Genomic DNA, 16697 nt, shown 5'->3' on the forward strand with positions numbered 1-16697 from the left:
TTCAAGGGCTGCGCTTTTCTCCCCTTGGCTCTCTTTAAGGCCTGTTTTCTCAGTCTCCACTCCTCCATCTGTGAAATGGGAGTGAGGCAGGGCCGGTGTAGAAGAGACACTCGAGAGAGAGGCATGCGTCTTAGTCAAACACGGCCAGGGCTAGGTTGCCATTCCTAGCAAGCGCTGGGTCTGAGGGGTTTTGGGGGGATCCTGGAGCAGCCGTCTTCTCCAGGCAGCTTCCCTTCCCCGTCCCCTGTAAGTCCTCTTTGCCGCCATCCCGGCTCGTTTGCCTTCCCTAATTGCTGTTTGGGGGGCTCTTGTGCCTTGGCGTTCGGCGATAATGAACCGTCCTCAGCGCAGCTGCCTCGAGGGGGTGCCTCCGACTCCTCCGCCCGCCATCTGCCCCTCCATCAGACCCTTCCGGGGGGGTCGTTATCCCTTCGCAGCAGCCATAAAACCGAGGAGAGGCGGCGTGGCGAGGGCTTTTGCCTCTTCAAACGAGGGAACGGGGAGACCTTGCTTTTAATTTCAGCTTCGGAAACGGGAGCTCAGGGGCGCCGGGCACTTGGTCCGCTGTTCCCTGGCACTTGCGAGAGGTAGAAGCTTCTGCCAGCTGCAAGGTTATGCGACATGGAAGGGAGTCGGGGGGACGATATGGGGGGGCCTCCTGGGGCTTCTGCTTTGTGGGTTTCCTGTGCTTTGCACCGAGAGCTCTCTGGACTTAGAGAAAAGATTTATTTATTTTTTAATTGCAGATGGAATCTGTACGCACACAGGCAGACTCTCCTGCCTTATAAGCCGTCGCTCACCATGGGGACAGCCTATCTGATCAATGCAGACTTTCAGTCACCCCCTTTTAATTACATTTGAAGCAAGGGGTGCCTGCAGCAAATTGTTGCAGTGCAAAAAGGCTCCCCTTCAGTGTCCCAGTCAGTCGACCATTCCCTATTCCTGGATACTCCATTACATTTCCTCTGTTTTGTTTGATTTGGTGGGCTTTTGTGGGGGGGCAGTTTCCACCAACTGTCAGTCAGTGTTTTTTGGCCACTGAGCCCACTCAGTCCTCATTGGGCTATTTTGAGGCGTGTGCCCCCCCCCCCCCAGTTTTCCAGCTTGCTGACACCTTCCTTCCCTGTGTGGGTGTTGCACTTTTGGCAACATCAGCATCAGCAGCCATGCCTGAACATCAGAAATGGAGTGAATGGGGGGGGGGGTAATCCCTTGAATCCCGGGGTAAATTACTCCTGGCTCCAATCCCTTTGAAACCAGCAGCCAGCCTTTCTCTGGTTGTTCTGCACCTAGGCTGAGCTTTGGCAGGAGCCGTCTCACAGAACCAGGGTGGTTGGCAGTGGGTGAAATCAGGAAAACACTTGAGGAAGATACACCTGGCCCATTCCAGACCCCTCTGCTCCCTGAGATCCCAGGGATATGCCTTGCCCAGCCGTCACCATTCACGTTCCTTCCAAAAGAGTAGGACCACAAGTCCCATCATGCAACAGCCAGAACGCCCACTTTAAATAATAATAATAATAATAATAATAATAATAATAATAATAATAATAATAATAATAATACATTTTATTTATACCCCGCCCTCCCCAGCCAAGACCGGGCTCAGGGCGGCTAACACCAGGTATAAAAACAATTGATTGAAATACAACTTAAAAACAAGATTAAAATACAACATTAAAAAGCAGCCTCATTTCAGTAGAAACTCAAATCGAAAACTTTTTGGGGATGAAAACGTCAAATCTTCCCTAAAGCCAACTATCCAGACTGGTCCTACGTGGGCCAGAAAAAAGCCAGAGAAATCCCTAAATAGGAGTTCCATCACAGAAGGAGAAAGGAAAAAGGAAAGAGGGGGAGGGGATCAAGTTGATTCCAAGCCAAAGGCCAGGTGGAACAACTCTGTCCTACAGGCCCTGCGGAAAGAAATCAGATCCTGCAGGGCCCTGGTCTCATGAGACAGAGCGTTCCACCAGGCCGGGGCCAGTGTTGAAAAGGCCCTGGCTCTGGTTGAGGCTAATCTGACTTTATTAGGGCCCGGGACCTCTAGGGTGTTGCTATTTATGGACCTTAAGGTCCTCCGTGGGGCATATCGGGAGAGGCGGTCCTGTAGGTACGAGGATCCTAGGCTGGCATGTTTTGATGGTTCCACTGTTTGTGTGTTTCCTGCCCTTGGGGAGGAAGGACGGGATAGAAATCTAATAAACGTGAATAACGTAAACGCAATAAATGGCCGCCGTAACAGTGGCTGCACCAGCACCCGATCCCACGCACAGTTTTGCGCATTTCCGTAAGAGCACCTGGTCTCTCCTTTCCTCTTGCAGGCCCTGCCGCTGGTGGGCTTCCAGTTCCAGAAGCTGGGCAAGAAGCCACAGCTGACTCTGATGTGGGAGCCAGAGAGCTTGGAGCAGGATGCTGTGCAACAGGTAAAGCCCCCTGCCCGCCCCAGTCCTTCCCTTCCCCAGGAGTGTGGGGCATGGCTGTGGGTGAACGCAGGAAGTTGCCTCGTGCCTTTCCTATTAATTCCTTCCTGATCCTTTTAACCAGGGGTGCCTTCAGGGCATTGAACCAGAGGCCTTCTACATGCAAAGCAGGTGTCCTACCACTGCACTTGCAGCCCCTCCTCCTGCCTCTCTCGCTTGCTTGCACCCTCTCTCACTCTCTCTGTTGTACGTTAAGGTGCAACTGAGCCTGCACAGAAGAGGGGCTCTTGCATGAGTTAAGACAAACGGACTTGGTGGCCTCCAGGTTTCCAGACTATCTTCACTTTAACCTCTTGAGCTGACCTCTTTGGTGTTTAGACTGGTGCCTCTCAGGTTGCCTCATGCTTACAGCTTCTTCCTTCTTCTCTCTCCATCCTAAAGATCAGAAGTCAGGCTGCAGCTATCCTCTGAGAGAGCAAGTAGCCGGTGTGGCTGCCTTGTTCTGCTACAGATGGCTTAGACTAGGTAGAACTAGGAACTTTTCTGTCCGAGTCAAACCTCGGTTCCCAGACACCTCCGTTTTGGAATGTTTCAGCTCCCAAACACCAAAAACCTGGAAGTGTTCTGGTTTACGAACGTTTTTCGGAAGCCTAACTTCCAACGCGGTTTCTGCTTGAGTGCAGGAAGCTCCTGCAGCCAATCAGAAACCACACCTTGGTTGTCAAACATTTCGGAAGCCAGACGGGCTTCCAGAATGGATTACATTCGATAACCAAGGGTTGACTGTACAGTGGTACCTCGAGTTACATACGCTTCAGGTTACATACGCTTCAGGTTAAGAACTTCGCTTCAGGATGAGAACAGAAATCGTGCTCCAGCAGTGCAGCGGCAGCAGGAGGCCCCATTAGCTAAAGTGGTGCTTTAGGTTAAGAACAGTTTCAGCTTAAGAACAGACCTCCCGAAGGAATCAAGTACTTGACCCAAGGTACCACTGTATGTCTTTCCTACAATAACATGCTTCATTTTTATTCTCTTACCTACAAGCGCGCTCTCTCTCTCTGTGTGTGTGTGTGTGATTGCAAGTCTGCTGTCTAACCAAGATTCACTATCTTAATGATACTAAAAAGGTTTCAATGGGTAATTGGAACCAAATACTCCAATTCTGTCCCTTCCATTCAATCCCACCCACGTTACTTCCCAGCCTGCCAATTTGTGGAGTGCCCCCTTTGCTCCTCTGGCATTATGGACAATTCCCCCAAACCGAACAGGTAAGGGCTGTAGTAGCCCATCTGCTTTACCTGCAGACGGTACCTGGTTCAATCCCTGGCGACATCTCAGGTAGGCCTGGGAGAAGACTCCTCTCTGAAACCTGTGGAGCTGCTGCCAGTCAGTGTAGACAGCACTGAGCTAGATGCACCAATGGTCCAACTTCGCAGAAGGCAGCTTTCTGTGATTGGGGCTGTTTATGTTGCAAACCACCTTGTGATCTTCAGAAAGAGGACAGTGTGTAAAATTAATTAATAAAAATGATGGAATTTAGGCTCATTCGCATCACTTGGCAGCTGTATTGCCTGACTTCTTTGCAATGGCTTCCTGGTTAAGCCCTCTTCCAAAAACTTAATTGACACGCCGTTTGCTCCTTCCCCTTCCAGGCTGTTGCTCTTGTTGTTCTTGTCTCATCTCTCCTCCTGGGGAGTCCACGATCCCCACCCTTCCCACTGTGCTGTCCTAGCATGTGTCCTGCTCTGCTTCCAATCCCCACGGCAGTGCTCAGATCCAAGAACCCTTGCATGCCACACACACACACACACACCACTCCTAAAACAGATTTCCTGCGACGTGGTGTCAGATGCTTTAATAGAACCTCTCTCGATCTCTCTCCCTCTCTCTTGTGCGTGTCCCTCGCATCCATTAAATCAGTAACTCAGCCGCAGGGAGGCATTTGTTGGGTTTGATTAAGCTCTGCTCTGGTGCCAAGCGCAAGTTGGCAGCCCTCCCTGCAGTGCCCTGGCTAATTGTTTTGCAGTCCTTGGCAAGGGGCCCCTGGTCCTGCCACCTGGCTGGGAACGAGGGACGCTGGGCGTAAGGCAAAGGGGGCTACTAATGCACACGCAGAGATCCCTAATCCTTCCGAGGAGATGCTTCTGCAAAGTAAGGCAGAACCAAAGGGTGGAGCAATAGGACTGTCTCTTGCCAGAAGAGAACATTCCCGGGACCTTCAGCTCACATGCTGCCTGTGGCCCACAGCTGCATTTCACGCGGCCCCCAGTGTCATCAGCTCCAGAGAAAGGAAGACCCTGCTTCCCCCCAAGAACTACTGCATGCACTGAGCTGTGGTCCTTCCCTGAAGAATCCGCAGGGACATAGGAAGCTGCCTTCTACATACTGACGGAGTTATACCCCTGTGCCCCTCGTTGTCCTTTGCCATCCACACAAAACTAAATGGGGCTTAGCACTATAATCTTTGGCACCGGCCTTTTTGCACCTTCCTGCCTGGGTAGTGCTTCTTAGGTATTCTAAGATAGACTGCCTCTGTGTAGAGAGGTTCTGTTTAGTTACCAAATACCTTCAGATCAGGGATGCGGGTGGCACTGTGGGTTAAACCACAGAGCCTAGCACTTGCCGATCAGAAGGTCAGAGGTTCAAATCCCCGCGACGGGGTGAGCTCCCGTTGCTCGGTCCCAGCTACTGCCAACCTAGCAGTTCAAAAGCACATCAAAGTGCAAGTAGATAAATAGGTACCGCTCGGGCGGGAAGGTAAACGGTGTTTCCGTGCGCTGCTCTGGTTCGCCAGAAGCGAATTAGTCATGCTGGCCACATGACCTGGAAGCTGTACGCCGGCTCCCTCAACCAAGAAAGTGAGATGAGCGCCGCAACCCCAGAGTCGGCCACGACTGGACCTAATGGTCAGGGGTCCCTTTACCTTTACCTTTTACCTTCAGATCACCTTCTGTGAACTTCCTGCTTTCCTAGACCAGAAGGGGTGGCTTTCAGGGACATCTCAGCCTTTTCGAATCATTCACTTGCCAGCCAGCTAACCTGCTGCCCTTCTTCTTCTTCTTCCTTGTCGCTCAAGGTCATTACTGTTTTCACCTTGGTGGAGGTCGTCCTGAGGTCCGACACCGTCCCCTTGAAGTACAGTGCGGTGCTGAAGAGGCCTGGCGGCGAGGAGTGACCGGCTCCCACGTCCGGAGATGGATTGTGCCCAGCTGACACTGCCAAAGCAACATCCCAAAGGGCCTCATCCTACAGTGACTCTCTCTCCTGGGGAAAGTCGGGCTGTGGGCCTCTCGTTATCAATTTTTGCGAACGGGTTTTGTTTTATGTCTGGATTTTAACCCAAGCCAGCAGCAGCGGGGACGGCAGCCCTCCAGGCATCCCCGGCTGCTGCAGGGACCTGAGTCCCCCTCGGCTCCTGGCTTTTTACACCCTCCTTTTCTTAAACAAGCCCCTTGCAAAGGACACAGAGGAGCTGAGAGCAGCCCGTGGTGGGATTCCTGTGCCTTAAGGCATTCCTTGCTTCTGTGTTTGTGGCTGTGGCCATGCGGGCATAATAAAAAAAAACCACCTTGGCCAACAACACCCGTGTGTGCGTGTGTGTGTGTGCAGGTTTCCGTCGTCCTGATTTCGCTGGCGTTTTCTCATTTGACATTTCAACACGAGAGGAAGTTCCGAAACGGTTGTGAAGCAGCAACGGTGCTGTTATCTTCCTCTTTCAATTCCACGCACCCATCTCCATCCTCTGCAAAAACAGCACCGTCGCTTGGGAGAGAAACGACGGGGACAAACAATAAATCTGGTTGTGTGTGTTTTAGCCAGTTGAATCAGGGCTGGTGAGTGTGGAAGGGGGACTAAAAGAAGACTGGGAATTTTGGAAGAGGGCTGGAGCTCTCCCTACCACCACTGCCGACCCAGAGAAGAAAACCTGCTAGGAATTGGGGAAACCAGCAAATGGAGAAAACAAGTTCTTACATTTGGATGAAAGTAGAACTCATTGTCCCCAAAGTAAATAGAAAAGATTCAGAAATTTGGGGAAGTGGCAGGATTTAAATTAAATAGGAATAAAACCCAACTATTAGTCAAAAATTTGAAGGAAGAAGAAAAAAAGGATTTAGAGCAAAATATTGAGATAGAAGTCCATAAAAAGGTTGAGTATTTAGGGATATGGCAAACATCAAGAAATCTCTTTTGGGGGAGTGGGGAGGGGAAAATGCGGGGGGATGAAGATGGTGTATTTTTGATAAATTGTTATTTTGAAACTCCTAATAAGAAAAATAATTTTAAAAAAGAAAGCAGAACACGTTGTAGGAGGAGAACCTTCTGGGATCACAGACCCATTGAACTGCAGACCTGGAAGGGACCACTGGGGTCATCTAGTCCAGCCCCCTGCAATGCAGGAATCGTTTTGCCCTATGTGGAGCTTGAACCCATGACCCCGAGAAGAAGCTAAATGCCAATGGGATGGGGGGGTGCAGTCAGCCAAGGGGCCACCATCACTTTGAATGCAGTAAAAAAGCAGCGTAAACTGTTTGCAGTCGGAGGCAAGCGAAAACCGCACCTATTTTGTGTGAGAGGAAAGGCGGGGGGTGTACTGCTTGCTCAGTTCAAGGAATGTGCTTCATGCTTGCTGCAGAGATAAGGGTATAGTCAGGACACACTTCCCCACCTCAGATATTCTGAAAATATTGCAACTCTTTTCTTACCCTTGGTTAAACTCATTTACTTTATCTGTATTAATTATGTCATCTGTGTTTTGATCCTGACTGGGACAGGTTGGGTGACCCCTGGTTTTCAACAGTGCAATATATCACCAGCTAAACATTGTGGTATACCGATATCACCATGTCTGAAATAAGGGTGGAGCTGGTGTGTGTCCCCGTGTGAAGCTGCAGAAAAGCAGAATTTAGCTCCCTGTGCGTCAGCTGAGTTAAATCCTGCTTTTTTCAGGGTCTGGGGATGCCAGTGCAAGCTGGATTGGACTCCCTGTGCATTAGCTGGTGCTCAGACCTCCTTCTACAGTCACGTTTCCACTTGCCAGGAGAAACATTATGGTTTCATAAACCAAGCCAGTTTGCCCCCTTCTCAATTCCCCCTCCTTCTGCTTTAGTGGCTTAACATTCAGACAAATGAAGAGTTCTGCTGGACTCAAAAGCTCGCTCCCTATTTTGTAACGTTTTTCTGGTTGCCCGTAATAATGGGACTTCAGAGCTTTTCGGGGGTGAAAGCGGCGGTTCAACCCTTGCATGCTGATGCCATCTTCCTCTTCCCCTGCTTAGCTTCTCTCTAAGAAAAACTTAATTCAGCTAGAAAATAGCACCCCAGGAGATGACGACGTTCCTGTTATGAAATATAAATGGTGGAGCTCCAGCCATACCCCTGGTACTCAACCCAACGCACCTGGGAATATTGCTCCTTTAATTCTCCTCTGTCCTCTCTCCATAAGGCGCCCTGAGACAGCTCCCTGTCAGGCCTCATTAGTAGCATTGCAGGATTTGCAGACTGTGAGTCTCCCTGCTTCCTGGCTGACACAAAGACATATGCAACCTAGAGGCTGTTTGTTTTTATTGACATCCCGTGGTGTTCGCAGCTGGCACTGCCCAGGCACAGACTTGCTTTGCTTCAGCAAGAGGGCTGCATGAGGTGCGTTCGGACCACACCCTGCACCGAGGAGACCATTGTTTGCAACGGCAGAAAGACTGGAATAAGCTGCTGTCAGAGCTGCTTGAAGATCCTAGCTCACAGAGGATCACGCTAGCCAGCGATCATTAAGTAAAAGTCTTTATTGAATTACAGTTTCCATTCTCACGCTGCTGCGCGCAAACTCTACGTCTAGTAGCTAGATCGGCGAAGCTCCGTCTGAGTCTCCGCCCCGTGAGCACCAACTTAATATCCTAGCCTTGCTCCACCTTTTCCGCCTGACTGTCCTCCTCTGGGTCCCTCTACCCCCCGGGGCCTCCTCCTTCCGGGATTCTTCTGACGCTGACCCGGACCCTCCTGCCTCCTTGCGCCGGGCTTTAGGACCTGGTTCCCTTTCGGGGCTGCTTACTGCGCCGCCTTCCTCTGCATTTGAACTTGGCGCGCGCGCCCAACCTTCCACCTTCCTCTTAACCGTTTCTTCGCTCCCCGATGGAGGTGTGGCCACTCCTGACTCATGCCCTCCCTCCTGTGGTGAGCTGCCAGCGCTTCCCCCCTGGCTCCCTTCCTCTTCCCTGCTTCCTGGCGGTGACGCTGGTCCCGATTTCCAGCTGCTCCCCCCTGAGTCCCTTCTGGCTCTATCTTCCTGGGGTGCCCCCCTTGACTCCCCCTTTGCCCTGGCCACTGGTGCTCCTTTCTGTGAATCCTCTGATTCACTGGAAAGACTAGGAGATCTCGGGTCGTCGTCATCACTCATCTTTTCTTCTGCCTCCTCCCCTTCGCTCTCTGTTTCCTCCCTTGCCCGTGCCTCTGCTCCTAAACCCCTGACATCCATCCCCCCCTCGAAGCCCCCCATTCCCCCCTCCCCTCCTTCCGGTGCTGGAGCTGGGGGCTGCTGTTGCAAAGGGACGAACGTCGGATATCGGTCGCTTCCCGTGGCGGGCCTCCATCTGAAGTCTTCCGGTTCTTCCTCCCTGCCCTCGTCGACGACGGTCACCTCCGCTTCCATCTCTGTGCCGCCGTGCTCGAAACCAGGGTCGTCCCCGAAAATGTCCATGTCCGTCTCTCCCTCACTTCCTCCTGGCGGCGTTGCTCGTCCTGAGCATTCCAGCCACTTTCTGCGGAACTGCTCCTCTGGCCTATCGTCCCACCAATACGAGGGTTCTGAGGCGGATCCCGAGGGTGACCCCTCCGGGGAACGGACGTCTCGTGTCGGTTCCTCGTCCGAGTCGAACCCCCGGAACGTGCTGGCCGAAAGCGTGGGCGTGAAAAGCCAGTCGTCGAAAAAGTCTGCTGGCATAGGTCTATGTGGGAAGAGGGCATGAAACTCGTCTTTGAGCAGAGGTTCGTCTAAGGCGTAGCCCGGCACCCAGCTGTTCGCACTGGCCGGGGTGCCCTCCTTGGCGAGAAAGTATTCTACCCCCTCTTCCCCCCATCTGGAGTCCAAAATCTCCGTGACTTCGTTGATGCGCTCCTTCTGTGCCACTCCCGCGTGCCCTGTTCTGTCTCTGGCCGGACTCGGCGCCGTTCCGGGTTCCTGGAACCTGTGCGGTGCCTTGTAGGGAGTGAGCACCGATCTGTGGAATACCGGATGCATCCTGGAACCCTCCGGAAGTGCCAGTCTGAAAGCTACCGGGTTGACCTGCTCTTCGACTTGGTAGGGCCCCAGTTGCTTATGCCCTAGTTTCTTCTTGGCCAACGACCTGGCCGGCACTGCGTGGGCTGCTAACCAAACCCAGTCTCCCACGTGGAGCTCTTCTCCAACCCTTCTGTGCTTGTCTGCTTGTACCTTGTATGCGTGCTTGGCCAGCTCCAGGTGGCGCCTCAGCTGATCGTGGACTTCCTGCAGCTCCGACGCGAACGCATCTGCTGTCTGCGGCTCCCCCTCCCCCATTCTTTCCAGTCCCGGGAAGGTTCTGGGGTGCCTCCCGTTGTTGGCGAAGAACGGCGTGACCCCCGTGGACACGTGCTTCGTGTTGTTGTAGGCGAACTCGGCAAGCGGCAGGTAATCCACCCACGTCGCAGGCTGTTGATTTGCATAACATCTCAGGTACTGCTGCATGATGGCATTGACCCGCTCCGCTTGCCCGTTGGTCTGCGGGTGTCTCGCCGACGCCAGGTTGATCTTGACGTTCAGGAAGCCCATCAGCTTCTGCCAGAAATTCGAAATGAACTGCCGCCCCCGGTCGGACAGAATAGACCGTGGCAGACCGTGAACCTTGAACACGTGGTCTATGAACAGTTTGGCGGTTTGCTCCGCCGTGGCCACCTTAGCACACGGAATGAAATGGGCCATCTTGGAAAACAGGTCCACCACCACCAGCACTGCCGTCTTGCCCCTTGAGCTGGGCAGATCCGTGACAAAGTCCAGGGCCACCCTTTCCCAAGGTTCGACCGGAGTTTGCAGCGGTTCCAACAGTCCGGCCGGCGGTTTGTGCACTGGTTTGGCCCTCTGGCAGGTGTCACACCTCGCCACGTAGTCTGCGACCTCCCCTCTCATTCCAGGCCACCAGAAATCCCTGGCTACTAATTCCACCGTCTTCTCCTTGCCAAAGTGCCCGGCCGTGGGCGCGTCGTGCAGCTGCTGCAGCACCTTGGCTCGAAGTTCGTCTCCCGGCACGTAGATGGCCCCTTTACGGATGAGCAATCCATCTCTTAGCTGGAAACCGTCGGCCGCTGCCTTGCCCCTTTGCACCTCTGCCATCTTTGCTCGTGCGAAGGAGTCCCCCTGCAACGCTCGTCGCACCGCCTCTATGTCCACGGTCGCCGCGGCGCACGCCCACACTGTCGGTGCGAAGATGTGCATGGCGGCCGCTGGTGTTGCGTCCTCCAGATACTGTGGCTTACGGGAGAGAGCGTCTGCCATGATGTTGGTGTCCCCCGGGACATACTCTATTCGGAAGTCGAAGTTCGCAAAGAACTCAGCCCAACGTATCTGCCTCTGATTCAGGAACTGTGCCGTGCGCCAGTGCTCTAGATTCTTGTGGTCCGTGCAAACCTGCACCGTGTGCTTGGCGCCGATCAGAAAGTGCCTCCACGCCTTGAACGCTGCGTGAATGGCCAGCAACTCCCTGTCCCATATGGTGTAGTTCTGCTCGGACTTGCTGAGCTTCCTGGAGTAAAACGCTCCCGGTCGCCACACCCCCTGCGGGTCTTTCTGCAGCAGGACCGCCCCCACGGCTCTGTCCGAAGCGTCTGTCTCCACCCTCATCGGCTTGCTGGGGTTGACATGAAGCAGCTGCTCTTCCGACGCGAAGAGACGCTTGAGTGCCTGAAAGGACTGCTCCGCCTGCTCTGTCCAAATGAACTTCTTTTTCTTGGAGCTAAGCGTGTCAGTGATGGCCGCCGTCTGCATCGCGAAGCCCTTGATAAACTTGCGATAGAAGTTCGCAAAGCCGACAAACCGTTGGACCTCCTTCCGGTTGCGCGGACTCTTCCAATCCAACACCGCTCGAACCTTGGCGCTGTCCATGGCGAGCCCCTTGTCAGACAGCTTGTAGCCCAGAAAATCCACCTCCGTCACGTCAAATTGGCACTTCTCCAGCTTGGCGTAGAGCCTATGTTGCTTTAGCCTGCTCAGCACTTCCTTGACGTGTTTGTCATGCTCCTGCTGCGACTCCGAAAAGATCAGGATGTCATCTAAGAAACAGACGCACGTCTTGTAGAGAAGTCCCGCCAACACGTGATGCATAAATGCTTGAAAAACGTGGGAGCCATTTTGCAATCCAAAAGGCATAACTCTATATTCGTAGGTCCCCAGTGGCGTGAACATGGCTGTCTTCCACTCATCACCCTCCCGCATGCGAATGAGGTTGTACGCCCCCCGCAGGTCCAACTTGGTGAACACTCTGCCCTTCCGTACCTTTGCGAGGAGGTCGTCAATTCGGGGCATGGGGAAGTCCGATGGCCTAGTCACACTGTTCAAAATCCTGTAATCCACTACGAGTCTCTTTTGGGGCGTGTCCCGCTTCTTAACAAAGAATACGGGACTGCCCCCCACTGCCTTGGACTCCCGGATGAAGCCGCGCTGCAAATTATGATCAATGAACTCCTTGAGTTCTTGCAGTTCGTCCTCTGACATGGAATACAGTCTCCCTTTAGGCAGCGCCGCCCCCGGCAGCAGGTCAATTTTGCAGTCATATGGTCTGTGAGGGGGTAGCCTGTCTGCCTCCTTCTCGCAGAAAACTTCCAAAAATTCAGCGTACTTGTGGGGAATCGCTTGCAGCGTGCCTAGCAGCAGCTGTGACTCCTCTTCCTCTCCTTCCTGCCTGGGCACGATGCAGTGTTCAGCACAAAAGGAAGAGCCGAAGGTCAGCTGCCTCTGGTACCAAGCCATCGTTGGGCTGTGCTTGTCCAGCCAACTCATGCCCAATACAACGGGCGTGTCAGATAGTTGAGTGACGTTGAAGCTGATGATTTCTCTGTGATTCCCAAGTCGCATCACCACTGGTGGCGTCTGCTTCACCACTTGCCCCCCGAGCAGCTCCCTGCCATCCACCGTGACAACCTGCAGGGGCAGTGTGGCCGGCAGCAACTGCACAGCGTGCCTGTCGACAAAGTCCTGCCCTATAAAGTCCGCATTGCTGCCTGAGTCAATGGTGATTGGCACGTCTATGGTGATTCCATTGGGCAGCTGGAGAGATGCTGTGAGCCTCACTACGGGTTTGGGCGGGAGGGGGTTCACGGGCTGTAAAATCTCTGGGGACTGCGTCACTAACACGTCTGGCTGGGCCCCAGTGCCTCTTCCTCCAGCCAGACTGCGTCGTTTCCCTGCTGTGGTCCTCCTTGCTGCGTTGCTGCAGTCACCATTGCTGAGGCTGCAGTGAGCTTGTGGGGCCTCTGGGGACACTCTTTTGCCATATGCCCTGGTTCCTCACAGACGTAACACTTCCTGTTCCCTCTAGGAGGCTTCGCTTTCACTGCTGCCGGTGCTAGGGCTCTGGTTGCTGACTGAGCCCTTGCACCTCCAACCTCCATAGGTTCGGCTCCTCCTCCTGGCGGAGGCGTGGATTGCGCCCGCGCTGCTTCTCTGGGAAGGAAGGAGGGGCCCCCGGCTGGTTCGCGCCCTCCACGCCCTTCGTCCTTGCTCCACGGACGTCCTTCCAGCCTCACCCCCACTGCCAGTGCCCTCTGAACGACCTCCTGGGTGGTTCGGGGTCTCTCCCCCCTCGCGATCTCATCTTTAATCGAGTTGTGCAGCCCCTCCCAAAAGAGGTCTCTTACAGGAGCCGAATCTCTGTCCCATTCCAGGGCACTGACCAAGGCGAAAAAGCGGGCATGATACTGCCTGACGCTGGCCCTCCCTTGTCTCAGCCCCTGCACCTCCTTCCGTGCAAGATCCACGTCAATACTTGATAAAAAGCACCCATCCATCGCTTTAATAAAGGCATCCGCATTCTGGAGCGCCGGATCCTTATCTCTCCATAAATTGCGTAGCCATGCTTTCGCATCCCCATGCAGATGGGACATGATGAACCCCACTCTCTCTTGTTCATCTCTAAAGTCTTTATGCAGCAGTTGCAGTGCGCACAGTACGTCGGCTCTAAAGTTGGGATACTGTTGCAGGTTCCCATCGAAGTGAGAGACCAGCCCGCCTGTCCGTCTCGCCAACCCAATTCCCTCCTGCCGGGGTGTCTGCTTTGTCAGCACGTCTAACCTGACCTGGAGATCCCTGCAGGCGGCAGCTGCCTCCTCCTCTCTCTTCCTGGATGCGAGAACCTCGGCGTTCAGTTGTGCCACTGCTTTTCTGAGGTCCTCTATCTGCTGCTCAGCCGTCATGTCGTCTGCCGTTCGTGAGCTCGCTAGTAGGCACCTGTTTCTCTCCCCTCCTCGAGGCTGTAGATGCCCACAATGGTGAGACGGAGCTTACTGTCAGAGCTGCTTGAAGATCCTAGCTCACAGAGGATCACGCTAGCCAGCGATCATTAAGTAAAAGTCTTTATTGAATTACAGTTTCCATTCTCACGCTGCTGCGCGCAAACTCTACGTCTAGTAGCTAGATCGGCGAAGCTCCGTCTGAGTCTCCGCCCCGTGAGCACCAACTTAATATCCTAGCCTTGCTCCACCTTTTCCGCCTGACTGTCCTCCTCTGGGTCCCTCTACCCCCCGGGGCCTCCTCCTTCCGGGATTCTTCTGACGCTGACCCGGACCCTCCTGCCTCCTTGCGCCGGGCTTTAGGACCTGGTTCCCTTTCGGGGCTGCTTACTGCGCCGCCTTCCTCTGCATTTGAACTTGGCGCGCGCGCCCAACCTTCCACCTTCCTCTTAACCGTTTCTTCGCTCCCCGATGGAGGTGTGGCCACTCCTGACTCATGCCCTCCCTCCTGTGGTGAGCTGCCAGCGCTTCCCCCCTGGCTCCCTTCCTCTTCCCTGCTTCCTGGCGGTGACGCTGGTCCCGATTTCCAGCTGCTCCCCCCTGAGTCCCTTCTGGCTCTATCTTCCTGGGGTGCCCCCCTTGACTCCCCCCTTGCCCTGGCCACTGGTGCTCCTTTCTGTGAATCCTCTGATTCACTGGAAAGACTAGGAGATCTCGGGTCGTCGTCATCACTCATCTTTTCTTCTGCCTCCTCCCCTTCGCTCTCTGTTTCCTCCCTTGCCCGTGCCTCTGCTCCTAAACCCCTGACAGCTGCCATCAAATTTGTGCAGCAACTTGCCATGGTGACCTTCTCTGGGGAGCTGCCATTGCTTCTTGCTTCCTTCCTCAAAGTACAACCCAAGGAAAGTCCCATCCAGATACCGGTAATTGTGAGCCTGCCGGATCGGGCCAATAACCCACCTAGTCCAGTATCCTGTTCTCACAGTGGCCAACCAGAAGTCTGCGAGAAACCAGGGAGCAGAACATGGGCACCGGAGTTCTCTCTCCCCTCCTGCGGTTTGGAAAGGAACTAACATCCCAACAAAAAGGGAATGCTTAAGTAAACTATGTGAGTATCTGGAGTCAGCAGAATTGACAGACATAATAAGGCTTAAATCTAAAATTATGGTACAGAAACAATGGGAATGCTTAAATGAATATTTACACGAACGGATCAAACACGAAAATTTGGTTGTGCTTAGACTAACCTTGTGAAGAATACAAAGATTAGTCGGACTATGAAAGAATTTAAGGAAAGGAAGTGACTGAAGAACAGATGTAAAGGTGCATTAGATCAGTGTTTCCCAAACTTTTTTGGGCAACGGCACACCTGTTTACTGAAAAAAAATCTCACGGCACACCACCATTAAAGCCCCGCCCCATGACGTCAGCGCGCAGCGTCACGCCGGGAGGGTGTAACTTTCAATTTTTTTCCCTCCCCCTTGCCGGGGAACCTCCAAGTGGGGTGTGAAGCGAGCGTACCTCAAGACCGAAACGCCTAATTCCTAGGGGGAAAGCATAACTGGGCGTTAACCGATCGCAAACCCTGTCCTAGCCCATTAACATAGGAAATTAACATATAATCCGTTCCTTCCCCCTCTCGTCTGCCGAGTTGGTCCCTGCCCCTCTCGCGAGACTCGCCGCCGGGTCCGCTCTCGCGCACATAGCCCGGCGAGAGGGCGCCTTGCCTGTGCGCGCGCCTGTGCGCGCGCCAGCGCGCTCTGTACCCCCTCCCTCCCCCTTTTCGGCCCAGCGCGCCGCCTTGCCTGTTCGTGCGCCGCGCGTGTGAGGCGAGCGGGAAGGCCGCGTAGCCCCCCATGCAGGAGACCCAGGAGAGCCCGGCGGCCGCCGAGACCCCCGCCGCTCTTCCCGCCCAGGACGAGGGGCCCGGAGGAGGAGGAGGAGGAGGAGGAGGAGGAGGAGGAGGAGAGCCCGGCGGCGGCGGCGGCGGCGGCAGCAGCAGCGGCGACTCGGAGGCCGAGCTGCCGGACGGGCCTTCCGCGGAGGAGCCTGAGGGGAAGAAGGAGCCGGAGCCCGAAAAAGGCGGTGGCGAGGAGAAGGAGGAGGCGGAGGAGAAGCCGCGAAGCAGCAGCGGCGAGGAAGAGGAGGCCGCTGGTGAGCGTCGGGAGCAGCCGCAACCGTCTTCGCCTCCGGCCGCTGGGCCGCCTTCGCCGCCTCAGGAGCCGCCCGAGGTTGCCGCTGTAGCCGCCGCGGCACACCAGGCAACATCTCCCGGCACACTACTGTGCCGCGGAACACCGGTTGGGAAACACTGCATTAGATAACCAAGAGACGTGTGGTGAATGTGGTGGAAGTCTTTTATAATATTTTAACTAGGATTTATATATCGTAATGTTTGAAGTACGAATTTGGAATAATTGATTATGAAAAGTATTTTTTTTCTTCATTATTTTTCTTGTTTCTTTCTTTTATCTTTTGTCTTTCTTCTTTTCTAGTCTGCATTCTGGAAAATAGTGTAGATGAAGGTTTTAATGTATGGTTATGTATTGTTTCTATTTTTTCCTTTTCATTTTTTTGTAACATTTAATAAAATTTAATAAAAAAAATAAAAAAAGAATTTGCCTCATTATTTCTTAAAGCCAGTCCAACACGGCTTCCTGTGGGAGTGAGTTCCACAGTTTAACTATGCACTGTGTGAACTACAGCTCCCATCAACCCAAGCCAAATGTCAGGGATGGGAGTTGTAGTCCAAAACAACTACTGGGCACCACATTGGCTGCCTTTGGTGTGACGCATCTTACAGCCCCTTTAACCCCCTCAACTGCTCTT

The 16697-nt window shown here is 53.8% G+C and overlaps 1 protein-coding gene across 4 annotated transcripts in view; it reads left to right on the forward strand.

Annotated features, from left to right (window-relative positions):
• Window positions 1–6000, forward strand: part of DIS3L2 (DIS3 like 3'-5' exoribonuclease 2) — a 195860-nt gene extending 189860 nt beyond the window's left edge. For all 4 annotated transcript variants that reach the window (XM_081190036.1, XM_081190037.1, XM_081190039.1 and 1 more), the window contains 2 exons: window positions 2322–2423; window positions 5497–6000. In XM_081190036.1, coding sequence (XP_081046162.1) covers window positions 2322–2423; window positions 5497–5595 — 201 coding nt within the window. In that variant the 3' untranslated portion in view covers window positions 5596–6000. The remainder of the gene's footprint in view (window positions 1–2321; window positions 2424–5496) is intronic.
• The last annotated feature ends 10697 nt before the right edge of the window (window positions 6001–16697 follow it).

This window comes from Podarcis bocagei (assembly GCF_964188305.1).
Source record: "Podarcis bocagei genome assembly, chromosome: 4".
Classification (NCBI taxonomy): domain Eukaryota; kingdom Metazoa; phylum Chordata; class Lepidosauria; order Squamata; family Lacertidae; genus Podarcis; species Podarcis bocagei.